This window comes from Leopardus geoffroyi, chromosome C2, assembly GCF_018350155.1.
Source record: "Leopardus geoffroyi isolate Oge1 chromosome C2, O.geoffroyi_Oge1_pat1.0, whole genome shotgun sequence".
NCBI classification, from domain to species: domain Eukaryota; kingdom Metazoa; phylum Chordata; class Mammalia; order Carnivora; family Felidae; genus Leopardus; species Leopardus geoffroyi.
In genome coordinates, this window is record NC_059333.1 from 18905694 (window position 1) to 18922500 (window position 16807).

The 16807-nt window shown below is 38.6% G+C and overlaps 1 protein-coding gene across 3 annotated transcripts in view; it reads right to left on the reverse strand.

The window, feature by feature from the left end:
• Nucleotides 1-4524: 4524 nt before the first annotated feature.
• The window catches only part of GABPA (GA binding protein transcription factor subunit alpha), a 40328-nt gene continuing 28045 nt past the window's right edge, over nt 4525-16807 (reverse strand). For all 3 annotated transcript variants that reach the window (XM_045501582.1, XM_045501581.1, XM_045501580.1), the window contains exons 6-10: nt 16539-16733; nt 11357-11410; nt 10287-10427; nt 9861-10053; nt 4525-5609 (exon numbers count right to left, since the gene is read on the reverse strand). In XM_045501582.1, coding sequence (XP_045357538.1) covers nt 5381-5609; nt 9861-10053; nt 10287-10427; nt 11357-11410; nt 16539-16733 — 812 coding nt within the window. In that variant the 3' untranslated portion in view covers nt 4525-5380. The remainder of the gene's footprint in view (nt 5610-9860; nt 10054-10286; nt 10428-11356; nt 11411-16538; nt 16734-16807) is intronic.

Below are 16807 nucleotides of genomic sequence, written 5' to 3' on the forward strand. Positions count from 1 at the left end.
ACAAAAAAAGACTCCTAGAATTTTGAGTTGAATTGCACTATTTATACACCAACTTAGGGACAGTTAACATTTACAAAATTAAGACTTCCAATTCACAATTACAGTATACCTCTCCATTCAGATTTTCATTACTTTCTTAGCAGTTTCTGTGGTTTTCGTTGGATGAGTCTTGCACAAATTTTGTTACATTTGTCCCTAATTATTTCATGTTTTCAAAATACTATTGTAAATGGTAACTTTTACATTTCAATTTCCAATTATTTGTTGGTAGCATGCAGAAATAACACTGAGTTTTGTACATTGACCTGGTACCATACCTCACTAAATTCATTGATTAATTCTAGTTGTTTTCATTATTTCTAATTGTTGTGGTGGTGGTTTTAAAGTTCATTTTGAGAGAGGGAGAGAGAATCCCAAGCAGGCTCTGCACTATCAGGGCTTAATCCCAAGAACGGTGAGGTCATGACCTGAGCTGAAGTCGGATGCTAAGCTGTCACCAAGGAGCCTCTAACTGTAGTTGTTTTGTTTTGTTTTTTTTAAATCTGTATGCTTTCTCTTATTTTACAGGCTCTATCTCTTTGCCTTTTCACAAATCTTAGAACGAAGACAAGCTATTACGTATGAGGTTAGCTGCAGGTTCTTCAGAGATATTGTATCAGGTTAAGGAAGTTCTCTTAATTCTAGTTTGTTCAGTTTTTATCAGGAGCAGATGTGAAATTTTCCTGGATACTTTTCCTGCCTCTATTGAGATGATCAGGTTTGTCCCCCTGTATTGTGTAATATGGTGAGTTACATGGAATTATTAAATTCTTCTTGTGATTCATTTTTCAAAAAAACATTTATATTGTGGTAAAATAGACAATTTACCGTCTTGCCCACATGTAGGTGTACAGTTTGGTAATGTTAAGTATATTCATTCTTGTGTAACCAATATCCAGAAATTTTTCATCTTGCAAAGCTAAAAATTTATACCCTTTAAACAAGTTCCCATGTCCTCCACCCTTCTACTCATGCATCTGAGAGTTTTATGTAAGAGTTTCGGTCCCTGACACACTGGAAATAAAAAAGTGGTCCTTCACCAGAGGTTTTAAAATCAGTCTAAGTATTTTAAATCAGTTTGCTAGTAGTAAAAAACCTTTTAAACAAGTGGTTGGCTTGCAAATTAAGCTTTCGAGTCATACACACACACAAAAAGCCAGTGTTTTGAGAGAACAAATGCACCTAATTTTCCGATCATTTTCATGACTTCAAACTTAGTAAAATTAGATTGTGTTTTTAAAGCAGTTCATTTCACCAAGCCGTAATTTTTTAAGCATGTCAGAGTTTGGCTTGACCATAAATAACATACAGCACGTTTTTCCCTGAATCCTTTGATTCCGTATACTCTGGTCCTGGCTGAAGTGTCTTGTTACACAGGCAACATAAACAGGTAATTCTTTAAAAAAAAAAAAAAAAAATGGCTTACCAAGAACCTCTACCTGAACAATCATTGGCTTGCCTTTTGACGATTACTAACACTCAGTGTCACCATTTCTTCTGTTGCTGTTCTAAACCAGTTTGGCTCTGTGAATGCGATTTCATCTATTTTCTCATAAAGACTAAACTCTAGGGGCATCTGAGTGGCTCTGTTCGTTGAGCAGCCGACTCAGGCTCAGGTCACGATCTCCTGGTTCGTGAGTTTGAGCCCGGCATCTGGCTGTGCGCTGACAGCTGATGGTGTGGAGCCTGCTTGGGATTCTCTCTGCCCCTCCCCCTCCCCCACTCCTGCTCTTTCTCTCTCTCAAAATAACTAAATAAATAAACTTAAAAAATAAAGACTAAACTGTAACATCTAATTTTAGTTGTGGAGTCAGTTCTTCCCAAATCGATAGTTAAGTACATGGGACTCATGCACAATACAGCAGACGTAGACGGTCATATTTTCCTCCAACCCAATATTCCAGGAATTTGACAACCATTTTTTTCTTTTTATGCAGGGAAAAAAACTTCCAAAAACACAGAAATATACTGTATAATAGTTTTATTTTTCTCATATTACTATTTTTACATTTTATGCACAAATATTTTATCTGAGTAAAAATAGAAAATAATTGTTTTATGTAAAATTACAAAAAAAATAAAACCCACAAAGAAATACATAATTGTTATTATGACCGTATAAGTGTCTTTATTTAAAGAGTAAAAATGTAGGCAAAAATCCTCCTTCCTTTTACAAAAGACTGAGAATATTTTTTTTTTCTGGCAGCAAGTGAAATATCACTGAAATATCAATATTTTTACACCTTCTAGATGTGAAGACATCAAGTTAGTCACAGGTTGTTTGGTAATTATGAATCTTAAAACATTTTTGTGCTATTTCAAAGATACACTAGTTCTTTTTAAAAGGCGGTAGCATAAAACGATGAGAATGGAAAACAGCTGACCTCACCCAAAGTGATGGGAGGAACAGCCCTTGAAAGGAGTATCATACTCGAGTGTCCCCATTAATCGGGAGAGAAAAACAAGTACTTCACGGACACGGATGCACACACGCGAACGTGTCGAGCCGGTCGTTCCACGTGAAGGTCAACCCCACGGCATTTCTGTTTAATGTGTCTGACTTTCCAGTATCAACACGCATTTTCCAACTCCGGGCTAGGTACGTATGAAAGTTGGCTCAGGGAGAACCTCATGCGGAAAACAAGTTTTAAAACAAAAACGGGCATTTCTTTATTTTTGTACTTAGAGGGTACAAAAGATGGCCAATGATTCTTTCTTCCTTTAAGTATACTGTAAATTCTCCTATTGAAAATTTATTCATAAGAACAGCAAAGAGTGAATAACATGAATTCTTTTTTCTTTTACGACACAAGTTATCTTTCAATAAAAGAAGAGACTACCTGGCTTTCTGATGATTTGTAACCTCAACACGGACGATGGGAACAATTTAATATGTAAGTTGAGAAAAAGTCACTCGAGTTTCTTGACTCCACTGGGGAAATGAGTCTCATGACTTCACCTATGTTACAGTATACGAAGTGATGATGACAGATGAAGAAGAAATAGCACCTGATCCTGTAGGAGAATGATCCTTGTTCAAGTTATAATGGGGAATAAAAACTGCCAAAGGAAGAAAAATGGGTAGGATGTATTTAAAAAAAAAAAGGAACCTGAGGACTTAGAGAAAAGAAGCAATAGTTTGACTTTAGGATCTAAAAGAACGTGGGTGTTCCTTGCCTTAAAATACACATATACATATAATTGCAACATAAAGTCTGTCATCTTTGCTAAAACTTTAAAATAATGTCTCCGCAAAAGCATTTTAAATGTTAAAGTCAAAACTTTTAAGTTGCTGATAATATACCAGAAGAGTATACTTTTTTATGGTTTTACAACTATAAGCAACGTGTCAACTCTCCAGACCAGAAGATGGGGCAAAACCTTTTTAGTGACCTATTTCTTACGTGAACCTGGAGCTTCTATACAGGACTTCATGCTGTCATTCTACTCAGATACTCTTACAGTCGCCGTGCCCAAATTAAACTAATAGTTTGTCAGTCTCTTCTGTATGTGTTTATAAAAAGGTAAAAATAGAAGCTACAAGTTTTATTTTTTTCCGGCATCTACTGGGGGGCCTTAAATGACTTGATAATATAAAGGGACTGACATTACGCAGTCCTCCAGCCACAGCACTTCAAGTCACGATCTGAGGTGACCAGAAAAGAAGATCCTTCCTCTCCTGCTTGTTCCTAAATTCGCCTCCTGCTACGGCTCAACACAAACGACCATCTGGTTCTGGTGGCAGCGACTGCTAGCGATGCCTCCTTGACTCACTACCACCGCCTTTCCTCCGGGTTAGACAAAAGCATCAGCTGAGCTTTTATAAAGCTGTTCAGGGAGACGGCTATAAAGGAAATGATGAGGGAGAAGGTGCATAAAGAAATATCTGAGAATCAATCTCCTGCTCTAAGAGGATTAAAAAGCTCTCTGCCAGTATCTCCTTTCGATTCATGTATCGCAGCCTTAAAACAAAAAACAAAAAGAAAAAAAGAAAGGAAACCAAGCAAAAAAAGAAAGACATTTCTAGTGATTTCTGTTTAGTGTTGGATTGTGATGATGTTTTCATAGATATGGGGATCATTTAATTAAAATTTTTTTTAAAATGAGGTATTGTCTTTTAAAATACATTTCCTTTTGAATATCATCATGTATTCATATATGTGTACAGTTATACATACAACAAAATGGTCAATTGGACATGTATACAGATATACGGGTACTCACACATACATAATATTCAAAAGGAAAAAGTTAAATAGATGGGAAATTTGGTTTTGAGAGACGACTTGCCTATACTGGAGGTCAGAATTTCCCTTTAAATGTACTGGCAACTAATTTGTTGTTGTCTCGAAAGGTAAGGTTAACTGCAGACTGATTTCAAGGCTTCCTTTGATCAGAAACACAATGACTCTATAAGCTGCTTTTGCATAATACACCTGCAGGCAGATTAGGCAATGAAAACAAAGAAAGAAACAAAGCAATCCATACCAAACCAAACTAAACCAAACTTTTATTTTCTGGCTGAGGTATACCTTTCCGTTTTTTCAATCTCTGACAGGAAAAACAGAGATCATTTCAGGATTTTTGTAATAGTTGGTTTATTAGAATTAAATGCCTCTCTTAAAATAATTTAAATCCTGGCCTGACATTATGAATAATCTATACAGAAAATCCTTAAAATTAGCTGGAGTTAAGCCAGATTTCAACCTGGATCTCCTTCTTCGGCAGTGCTCTTCTGCCAGTCGACTTCTTATTGTCCTTTGCTTGCAAATATATAAACTATTTTAATAACTTGATACTCTCAGTTTAGTAACTTATTAATATTATAGTTTTATTTGATATGAATATTTTAGCTCTGCTTGATTAGATGAAACAGGCACACATGCTGTAGCTGTGAAAAATTCCACTTTCTGGTTCTATGTAAAGCAACATCTAAAGCAGCAGAGAGGGGAAACAGTTATATTTTCAAAAATAGTTAAGCCAGACTGTTTCCTGGAGATACTTCATTCATTCTTCATCCTCGGATGCTACTGGCTATTTTTGGTAGGGCTAGACATTAATACTGACCAGTTTAGCTTTCCTGACTGTTACCAAACTATCCCACAATGAGCCTGACTTCACGCTGAAGACATTGTGGTGATCCTTAACATACACGTATTCTAAAATATATGCTTCAAAGTAAAAAGATCCAAATTCACAAGAGTATGAAACATTTATAAAAAAATCATGCATCAGATTGTACAGTCTAGAAATAAAAGAAGATTCAAATTCAGTAATAAAGGTAAGAGCAACACTTGCTCTAACGTTTAAGAAAGACCTTGGGCTCCCAGAAGGTCCGGGCTCAATTATCCTTTTCCGTTTGCAGAGACGCAGTGGCCAGGGCGACCGCCGTGACCGGCTGGGCAATCCCGTGAAGCTGCATCTTCGCCAGTTTCTTCTGTTCACACTCCGTGACCAAGCGGTTCAACTCTGCCGCACTGTATCCGATAAGAGTCTTCAAGTCACAGACAAACTTGTACACAAATCTCTTGCCTTGGACTTTACAAATCATGTCCCCATCATAATAATACCTTTAAAAAGAGAAGGACACATTGGGACCATGTAAAAAATACAGAATTTGGACTTCTTACTTATGATATTTCACAGATTCTTCCATAAACAGGAGCCTGGTAGAGTATTGCGTCTACCCCAACAGCAATTAACATTGAAGTTACGGTCCAAGCAAACTTCAAAACATGACTTACTAAAATTTCAATGCTCAACACATTTCCACAATTATGATAAAATACTACTTTAAAAATAAACAATGTTAAACAAAACAAAAAAGTGTGGGAGTGGTCACAGAACCTAAGAACAAGGGCCTGGAGTCAGAATGTCAAGATTCAAAACCCAGCGTCTCAACTACCTTTGTGATTTTGTGACCACAGGAAAGCCAAATTTTCTCTAAGTTGTTTTTGTTTTTTAAAGTAGGCTCTGCACCCAATGGGGGGCTTGAACTCATGACCCTGAGATCCTAGAGTCGGATGTTGTACTGACTGAGCCAGCCAGGTGCCCCGCAAAGTTTTTATTCCCCATCTATACAATGAGGTTAAAAATAGTACTTACCCTCACAGAATTGTTGAGAATTAAAAGGATTATCTTTGCAAAGTGCTTACTTAGCACACAATGACTGGCACATAGCCCTCTATAAAGTATAAGCTATGTCAATAATTAAGAACCCATATAATAAGAAGAAAATTTTAATATACATATATTCAATGGATTGTGGGAATGTCCCCTTCTTTTCTGCATTGTACAAAATCCTTTGTGATGCAGCCACAGCTTCACCATCACCATTTTAATATGTAAAGGCTCAACTTGGAGAGAAGTTCTCCGAATCTAACAGGGAGCCTCAAAAGTAGAAGCAAAAGGCCAGAAGAAAGACAGGATACAGAAAACCAGGAAAGAGGACATCATAAAGAAACAAGAGTTGCCTCTGTGGGAAACCCTCTAGAAGTCTAGCTTACTGCTGGTTTGTATGGAGATGGAAATAGAGCTAGATTTATACTCCGAAAAACAGACCTGATTTACTGTCACGTGCTGCCAATTCCAGTAACAGGGAAAAGGTAAGTCAAGACTTATCTGGGCAGGTGGAACGTGAAGGTTTTGTTTTAAAACTGCACTGCCCATCTGTACCAATCTGACAATGAGCAGTTATGAAAGGAATGACTATTTGCCCAAATACCAGTGGTGTAAACTACCACAGTTGGCAGGATTTTATTACAAAAGTCATTCAACTTAATCAGGAGTCCATTAGTGAAAAGGCGGATCTACATGCAGGAAATTAGGTCACTTTTCTTTAATTCCAGAAGAGCAAAAGTGTCACAGTCGGTCACGCTGACTCTCTCAGTAAGAAAGACCACACACTGGGTAGGCACAGTTCTTGTGTTTCCTTTTGTACCAATCACGTTAATACAGAATTTAGATCTCAGCCCAAAAACCACCAACTTCCTGTCATCCAGTTTAAAACGAGATTCGTATTTCGGCTTCTCAAGAAAATTTCTACATAATACGTAAGGCTGTAACAGACACTTGAGAAAAAAGTAAAATAAAAGAAGTGGTTTTACATGTCAAGGAGAAAAACGGAGTTGGTATAATCTTCTGTCTCTTGGTAAGAACGGATAAAGAATACAAACACTAAATTTAATTTTACTTAACGTGTCTTTCAATCTACTAGACGCATCTTACAACCACACCTAATAGCAAGCATCACATCTGTACCCTCTCCACAATGAAGTAGAAAGGTACACAATACCTGTATTTTCCTGGATAGAATTTTTCTTAAACTTGTCTTTTTTTAACCTTTTAAATTGTGAACTATATTACATAAACAGAAAGCACACCCAAGTGAACAGCTCAGTGATATATCTCCGTGAACATTTGCCTGTTAACTACGACCTAGGTCAGGAGACAGAACACTGCCAGCCCCCAGAATCCCTCCAAGGCCCTTCCCAGAAATCACCACCCCTCCTTTACTCTAAAAGGTAAACACAATCCAATCCTGTTCCATGATGATAATTCATGGCTTGTGTTTACATTCTCATCACCCAAAAGTGCATCCCTAAACTCTGCAATTTAGTTTTCGTTTCTTGAACTTTACACTGTAAATGTAATCATATACAGTCTTTTGGGTCTGATTCTTTGACTGAACATTACATTACATTGCATTTGTATCAGCGCTTGTAGCTTTGTTCATTTTCTTGGATATACACAGTCCACTCTCGTTTACCATAATTCATTTATTTACTCTCCTGCAGACGGATACTTGGTTTCTGGATATTATAAATAATGCTGTTATGAGCACGTGTGCGGACATATGCAGACGCTTCCGTTTGGTAAATATTTAGGAGAGAAACCGCTGGGTTCCAGGTTCTGTCCCTACCAAAAGTGCAGAAGCACCCCCATGCTCACAACACCTGGTACCAGCGATCTTTTTAATTTTAGCCTTTCGAAGATATGTGTTGTGCCATTTTATGGTGGTTTCCAACCGAGTTTCCCTGATTACGAATGAGGTTGTGCACCACGGCATATGGTCACTGGCCATTTGTATCATCTAAATTCTGAAGTGTCTATTTAAGTCTCTTGCCTATTTTTTCTAGTTTTCCTATCGACTTGCTACATGGAACCGATTTCTAGTATAGTATAAGGAAGGGCTCAAGTTTCACTTTGTCCATATGGATGGTCAACTGTCCTGGCTCTGCTGATTGAAAAGCAAGTCTTTCCCCCACTGCCATCTTTAATCAAATCCTCTTATATACCTGGCTCTATGTGGGCTCTCCATTGTAGTAACCTGCGGTCTGTCCGTCTCTCCTAAGCAAGCCATGCGCTGTCTTACTGTTGAAGCTTTCCAGCACTTCCCGCACTGCTCTCCTTCCTCACATGCCCTGCTTACTGTGCCCTTTGTTCCCATATATGTTTTACAATCAGCATGTCAAGTTCTTTTTTTGTTTTTTTAATTTTTTTTTTAACGTTTATTTATTTTTGAGACAGAGAGAGACAGAGCATGAACAGGGGAGGGTCAGAGAGAGGGAGACACAGAATCTGAAACAGGCTCCAGGCTCTGAGCCGGCAGCACAGAGCCCGACGCGGGGCTCGAACTCACGGACCGCGAGATCGTGACCTGAGCCGAAGTCGGCCGCTTAACCGACTGAGCCACCCAGGCGCCCCAGCATGTCAAGTTCTACAAAGAAACTTATCCAGATGGTCTCTGCATTGAAACTTAATATCAATCTGGGGAGAACTGACATCTTAATGATTAATTCTAATAATTTATCTGTAATTTTGAAGGGACTTGTATATATACATTCATAGCAACCATCAAAAATGAAAGTTTTAATTCTAAGTATATGGAAAGGATCTTTAGATAGCTGGCAAAGTGTGTGAGACTAAATAAGTGATAAGCACATTGAAAAGAAAGCATTTTAGTTACTTAGGAATGCTATTTTGGAAAAGTAAATAATCCTGTAACAGTACTCACATGATCATGATCCTGTAACTGTGAATATTGATCTAACCACAATTTCCATGTAATTATGTAATGACAAGAGAGTGGAGAAAGTGTGTGTGTGTGTGTGTGTGTGTGTGTAGTGACGGGAGGTAAATCATAATCTCTCAGTGTGAAATTCACAATGTTCAAGTGAATCATGAAGTAGCAGTAAAATCATATTATTTAGAAATACAGAGGTAAATTGCAAAGCTATTTTACACTATATTCACTCTTCCAAAAAAAAGACAGTAATTCCATGATATTTCTATATATCCCACTTCTCAGTTACTTAAATGAACATACTGAATTTCCCACTGTAGTAAGCATAATTTCTGAGAGTTATTCTGTCAAAAAAATTCATACAAGTTATGGGATATTATAAATAATTTTATTCTATTCCAATTCAGTGTGAAGGGTGGATATTCAGAGTTAGGCAGGTTGAAGGGGAAGAAAAAATAGAGGAATGGGTCGACCTTTTGCACCTAATTATAAAAAAGGGAAAATATCTGCATCTTTGCTAAACTTTACACTCAATTCACCTATGCAAATGGCAGCACCTTTATCTGTTAGGTAAATGACAGAAAACTCAGAGATTAAACAGTTAAACACATATATTCTTTTCAACCAGATAAAAACAAATAAGCTTGGAATCATCTTTTAAGGAAACTGTTCCTCAAAATTATCACTAAAGATCTTTGTAAAAAGTCATTTTTAACATAAATGTAAAACCTTTAGCTTTCTGGGGTCATTTTTTAGAAAGGTTTAATGTTAAAAAGAAAAAAAAATCATCGCCTACCTTAATGCACGACTTAGTTTCTCATAGTTCATTGTAGGCTTATTTTTACGTTGTCCCCATTTTTGTGCAACCAGTTCAGGCTGATTTAGCTTAAACTCGCCTTCGTCACCAACCCAAGAAATGCAGTCTCGAGCATCCTTATCAGTAAGAAGTTCTAGCAAAAACTGCCATAGTTGAATTTGGCCATTGTTTCCTACATGGACAAGAAGGACAAGTGCTGACCACAGTGCTATGAATCAACAGCAGGCCAAAGACAACAAACAGATTCTCTGGGTCATTCATTCCCAGCCATGCTAAAAATACATTTGTTTACAAATGCTGTTTAAATACTGCCAGGGAAATAGCATATTCACATTTTCATACAATGAAATGAAATACACATTAATTTGACAAATTTTAAAATACCATTAGATAATGCAAAAATACCTGTTCTGTTCCCAGGAGAACTTCTATCTTCTCCTGAAATCCTTGGAGCTCTCTGTACTTTAGCTGCCTTTGCACTACTATTTATGACTTTAATGGTCGTTGGTGTAGCAGACTGCACGGATGCTGGGATAATTTGCACAGCTGCAAAGAAAAACAAGGAGAAATTTTCTTCTCTTCCACAACAAGCAGTGAAAAAAATTACTGAAAGACACAGAATGCAGTTAGTTTTACTAATGCCCCTCTAATTAGCTCAACAAAAGGCCTCGTTTCAAAAAAGCCTTAATCCACAATAGTTTTGAACAAAATTGCCCAAAAAGTTCAGGGGATAAGGTATGATGTTTGCTGTATGGTTTGCGAATCTTAACTTGAGGAGTTAAGTGTTGATCTTATCTGGAATTAACTTAGTGGTGTGTATATGTTAGGCAAAGAATTATGAAAACGTTTGTTTTCAAAATATTTCTTCATTAACATCAGTGTGTCAAATGTTGGAGAAAATACGGACAAATGAGAACTCCCATGCACTGCTGGTGAGAGCAAACCCCTGCCCCCACTTTGAGAAAAGCTACGGGAATCCCTCACCAGGTGGGAAGCATAGAACTCCTGGGATAGAGAATCTCACACTCATTCTTACAAATACTCATTCAGTGCCAGTCACAGAGTTTTAAAAACAATATTTAACAGCAGTGAAAATGAATGAAATTACACCACCAAGTATCAATATGGGTCTCATAACTGTCAAACAAAAAAGCAAGTTACAGAAGGATATGTACAGTTTATGACCATTTTACCGAAAAAGTTTAAATATGTGTAAAACAATACTATAAAGTGTGGTTACCTACTTGATAAAAATGTAAAATATGCACAGAATAATAAACACCAAATTCAGGACAGTCATTTAACGCGATATATAAAAGTTCTACTTCTTATGGTGCACATCATTTCTTGGTATGTCTAAAATATTTCATAAAAAGTTTAAAAATTAATTTTTCTTTTTATTACCTTGCAGTGAATTAAAAAAAAAAAATTTCCTACTGACAAATGGGCCACATGTTATGTGCATGAATACTCACGCTGATCAATTGTAACTATCTCATTCATCTGTTGTTCTTGGCTTGCCAACACATCTAAAGAACATACATAAAAATTTCTGTTTATATTTAAATCCAGAAAAATCAAACTCAAGTTAGTAAAACCCACCCGAACCAACCAACCAAACAAAAAAGCAAAGCATTCAACAAAACTCATTGGCACAATAACCTAAGAAATACTTGATAGTCACTTTGCAAGGAAAAGATATTTTTAAGACAAGTAGCAGATGGAAAGCTCTAATTCTTTGAATGGTAAGAAAAGTTATTCAGAGAATCACGGTTTTCTAAACATAAATATCTGTATCTATATCTCCTTCTGTATAAAACCATGTAAAACAGGGGACTCTCCAAGATCAGATCAAAGATGAGACTATATACACCACACTGAAATGGCTTAGATCTACATTCTTTAGATGTACGTTCTCAGTCAAGATGACAGATCTTCATAATTTATTAATCTAACAGACTGGATAAAAGTTTTGAATAAGATTGCTTTAACTTTATAAAGGCTCCTTCTTAAAGATAGCTAAATTTTCGGGGCGCCTGGGTGGCGCAGTCGGTTAAGCGTCCGACTTCAGCCAGGTCACGATCTCGCGGTCCGGGAGTTCGAGCCCCGCGTCGGGCTCTGGGCTGATGGTTCAGAGCCTGGAGCCTGTTTCCGATTCTGTGTCTCCCTCTCTCTCTGCCCCTCCCCCGTTCATGCTCTGTCTCTCTCTGTCCCAAAAATAAATAAACGTTGAACAAAAAAAAAAAAAAAAAAAAATTAAAAAAAAAAAAAAAAGTTAAATTTTCAATAAAATTGTAGTGGTCCTAAAAGTCACAAGTGAATCAAATAATGCAATAATGGTTACAAATATAGCTCTCATATCAGAGTTACATTGTAAAAAGTCCTAATATAACCCTTTAGAGAACCATTCATCACTCATCTGTTGCTGTTCCCTACTCAAATGCTACCCTTTCTTTTTTTTAAAGATTTATTTATTTTTGAGAGAGAGAGCGCACAAGTGGGGAAGCGGAAGAGAAAGAGGGGCACAGAGGATCTGAGGGGGGCTCTGCTCTGACAGCAGTGAGCCCAATGTGGGGCTTGAGCTCACGAACGGCGAAACCGTGACCTGGACTGAAATCGGACGCTCAACTGCCTGAACCACCCAGGCGCCCCCTATTCTTTATTTCTTAAACAAGAGTTCCTATTTCCCAGTCTCTAACACTTCAACCTATTTCGTGTCCATCATGGATTGGATTCTTTTCTCTTGAAATTGTTCCTACCAGCAATCACCTGTGTACTGAGTGAGTCCTAGAGCCTGGGCGCCCAACACAGCGCTACTTAGGGCGCCATGCCAGGGCCCGGTTCCAGGCACACAGAACTGGGAAGCGCTGAGAAACTAAAAAGTCTAAACCCTACCTGTCAGAAGGGAGCTTTCTTTGGGGGTCCTGAGTTTGGGGGATTATACAATTATATGGGACTGGCCTCGATAGATCTTCGTTCTGATCTTAGCCCTCACTTACTGGCTGTGTGACTTTGGTAAATTATTCAACCAACTTAAACATTAATTTCCTCATGTTTAAATGAGATATCCCCACCCATCACCTCACAAGGCTGTCATGAGGATTAAAGAAAAATGCTTTCAAATAGCACAATGCCGAGGGTGCCTGGGTGGCTCAGTTGGTTAAGTGTCTGACTTCGGCTCAGGTCATGATCTCGCAGTTTGTGGGTTCAAGCCCTGTGTCAGGCTCTGTGTATACAGTGCAGAGCCTGCCTGGGACTTTCTCTTCCTCTCAGAGCTCCTCTCTGACTTGTGCTTTCTCTCTCTCAAAATAAATTAATAAACTTAAACAAACAAACAAAAAAGCATAATGCATGAAACAAAGCTTAACTTTCCAGAAACTGAAGATGTTACTGTTTCATCCAGATTCCTAGTTCTGAGCATTCTCCTCAAGAACTGTTGTCTCTCTTAAAGAAAAATCCATGCCCTACATTTGTAGATTTCCCCCCAAATTTTATAAAGGCACCTTGAAGAAGCAAAGTGCTACCGAAACAGAAATTGTTCCATTTGTGGCTTAAATGAACACAGATGCCCTAGCCTAAAAAGAGGCAAAAGAAGGGCACTTGGGTGGCTCAGTCAGTTGAGCGTCTGACTCTTGATTTCAGCTCAGGTCATGATCTCACAAGTTCATAAAACTGAGCCCCGCACTGGGCTCTGTGCTGACAGTGTGGAGCCACCTTGGGATTCCCCACCCGCCTCCTACTCCCATGCTCGCTCTCTCTCTCTCTCTCTCAAAGATAAATAAATAAATATTTAAAAAATGTATTTAAAAAAAAAAAAGAGGCAACACAGGGAGTCACCATCGCAAAACCCATGTGTTATCAACCTGTAAGATCAGCTTCTAAGCTCTGAGTCTCAGAATGGAGTTTGGTCTGTCTCCTGGGAACTCTCAAGATTAAGGCACAACACAGAGGAGGCTTTGAAAACTGGGTTCAAGACCACACAGACTACCTATCATATTCCTCTACTGTAGCCCTCAAATCCTGGCCACGTACAAAAGAATCATCCTAAGAGGCAGCGCGTCTGGGTGAAATGAATCCATTTTATGAAGAAACTTTAGACACTAAAGATACAAGGCAATTCTTTTTCCTAAAGGGGGTCCTCTGCAAACTGAGAGCTTTGGCTTTGGTGACAGCATTTCAAGAGGCTCTTCAAAAAGCTGTCAGTAATGGAATATTCCTAATTATCCTTGCCAGTACAGCAGGACCTGGGTGAAGTTTCCAGATGTACTGCAGGAAGGTGGGGGTGACCCAGGTGGAGAATCTAACGTAAATGAAGAAGCAGCTCGATCTGCGCAGCACTGCTTCCTCTTGAAAGATCACGGAGGACGACTAGATGATAGATGCCGGGTTCGTAAGACACATGCTATAGACTTCACACTACAAGACGGGCCAGAGTGCCTGACTGTGCTCAGAAAAGCCTGTTCTGGGAAATGAGGCTTGTGAATTACAGAAAATCTGCCAGAAATAGCCTTTACACATCAGCCTACCAATCCCCCAATTCAGAACTGGGCATTAGGATCCCAAACCAGATGGGACCTTCCTTGCCAGGACAAAGCAAAGAACCATGGCCAGATAAGCAAGGAATTTGCAAGATACTTATCTAAGCTGTGGGGCTTTGTTACTTTTGAAAATAACATTCCAGGGCAGAGTTTTTCCGAGGAAGACCCACTCCACTTCAAGGAAATGAATGAACAGATACACGAGATTCCTCTACTCCCCATACAAGGAAAAGTCGCTGAATGAGCTTTAAAGATTTTGGGAAGCACTAGGAGAACCAGACAGCCACAACAAAAGTGCTGCCCTCGGGGAGAGAGAAAACCCGCCAATCTAAGAAAAATCAAACTGCAGTCTAAGCCCGGTCTTTGTCCTGTCCTAATCTTTAGAGTTCGTATATGAAAACATTTCAGTAAACATGACTCATATGCTAAAAATCTGAAACAATTCAAGAGTTTTCATTATTTATCTGAAAGGCACGAAGGAGAAAAAAAACCGTGAAATCAAGGACAAAACTTCAACTAGAACATTTAATTTCTTTACCTATTAAGAAAAACTGGAAATAAACCCTGTAAATGTAATGAATGTAGTGAGTCAGTGTCATAGATATGTTTTCCAATATTTAAGAGATTCCATAAAAGAGACAAACTAGGGGCGCCTGGGTGGCGCAGTCGGTTAAGCGTCCGACTTCAGCCAGGTCACGATCTCGCGGTCCGTGAGTTCGAGCCCCGCGTCAGGCTCTGGGCTGATGGCTCGGAGCCTGGAGCCTGTTTCCGATTCTGTGTCTCCCTCTCTCTCTGCCCCTCCCCCGTTCATGCTCTGTCTCTCTCTGTCCCAAAAATAAATAAAAAACGTTGGAAAAAAATAAATAAATAAAAGAGACAAACTATAATCAGTGAAGGAAAAACCCTGTCTCCAGAGCTCATTTCTTACTCAGCAGTAGAGAATGCACCCCAGGCGGTCAATTACTATGTAAAATCCCTCCACCCTGAGCTGTTCTTTTACTGGGCACATAACAGAATAAACCCTACCAGGTACCTTTATACACCATTACAAAAACAAAGTAAGAGTTTGTCCTGTTCACCCATTCTGAAAAGTATGTGTGTCTGGCTAGCATTTCTGGCCTCTAAACTGGGTGTTAGGGAACAGGTTACTGCTAAAATATTTTAAGATAGTCACTGTTGGAATAAAGTGGATTAAGATAGATTACAATTCAAACAAAATAATTTGCATTTACTTGAGCTTTTTGTTGGTCAGCCAAGTAGTTTCTAATTTCTGTATATAGTCACTTAATCATAATAATACTGTCTGTGGAGCCAACATGGAAACACTTATAACCAGCTGCTTTCGATTCAAGATGGAGGGATGCACACTTACACTTCTTTCTCTTAAGATCCCATTCAATTAAAAGAAATTGTAGAAGATTTAATTCCACTAATGATGAAAAGAAACAGGGACGACATCTGTGGACAATCTTAAATTTCTAGAAGATAAACAGTAAATGAAAGAACTGACGGATGAAATAAAAGTCAATGACTAAAATTTATGAAGAGAGCTAAGTATGCGGCACACCATCTTAAGAACTGAGATTCTAGGGGCGCCTGGGTGGCACAGTCGGTTAAGCGTCCGACTTCAGCCAGGTCACGATCTCACGGTCCGTGAGCTCGAGCCCCGCGTCAGGCTCTGGGCTGATGGCTCAGAGCCTGGAGCCTGTTTCCGATTCTGTGTCTCCCTCTCTCTCTGCCCCTCCCCCGTTCATGCTCTGTCTCTCTCTGTCCCAAAAAATAAATCAACGTTGGAAAAAAAAAAAAAAAAAAAGAACTGAGATTCTAGTGTTCACCAGCCTGGTTTTGGATCCTGGCCCTGCCACTCCCTAGCCTTGTACCCTGTGGAGCTGTCTAAGCCTCACTTTCCTATCTAAAAAATAGGGAAAGTAAGGATCTGTGGCATTAGAAGGATTAAATGAGATAATGCATATAAAGCTCCCAGCACAGCCTTATACAATTAAGTGTTAAGTATTATTGCTATTATCTATGATCACAATGCACAATGAAGACAAAATTATAACGAAATAAAATCAAACTGAAGTTACAACGCAAATAGGTAATAACTTAAATTTTATACATTTTCGAAGAAGCTCCAGATGACTCCACAGAATTTCTCCCCGAGGGACTCGCTGAAAAAAATCTTCTTGGTTGAGACTGCATAATTCTCTTCCGGAAATGTTGAGTGTAGTAAGGTCTATATCAGTCATGCTGAATTCCTTCATTACCCAAACCACCCAGTGCAGGACTTGGTCTGTGGACCACTGTATAGGATCTAAAGAGAAAAATATTACCATTAGCCTAGCTCTATCTCGACACTACATGAATTCACGGTTAATTTGTCAATAC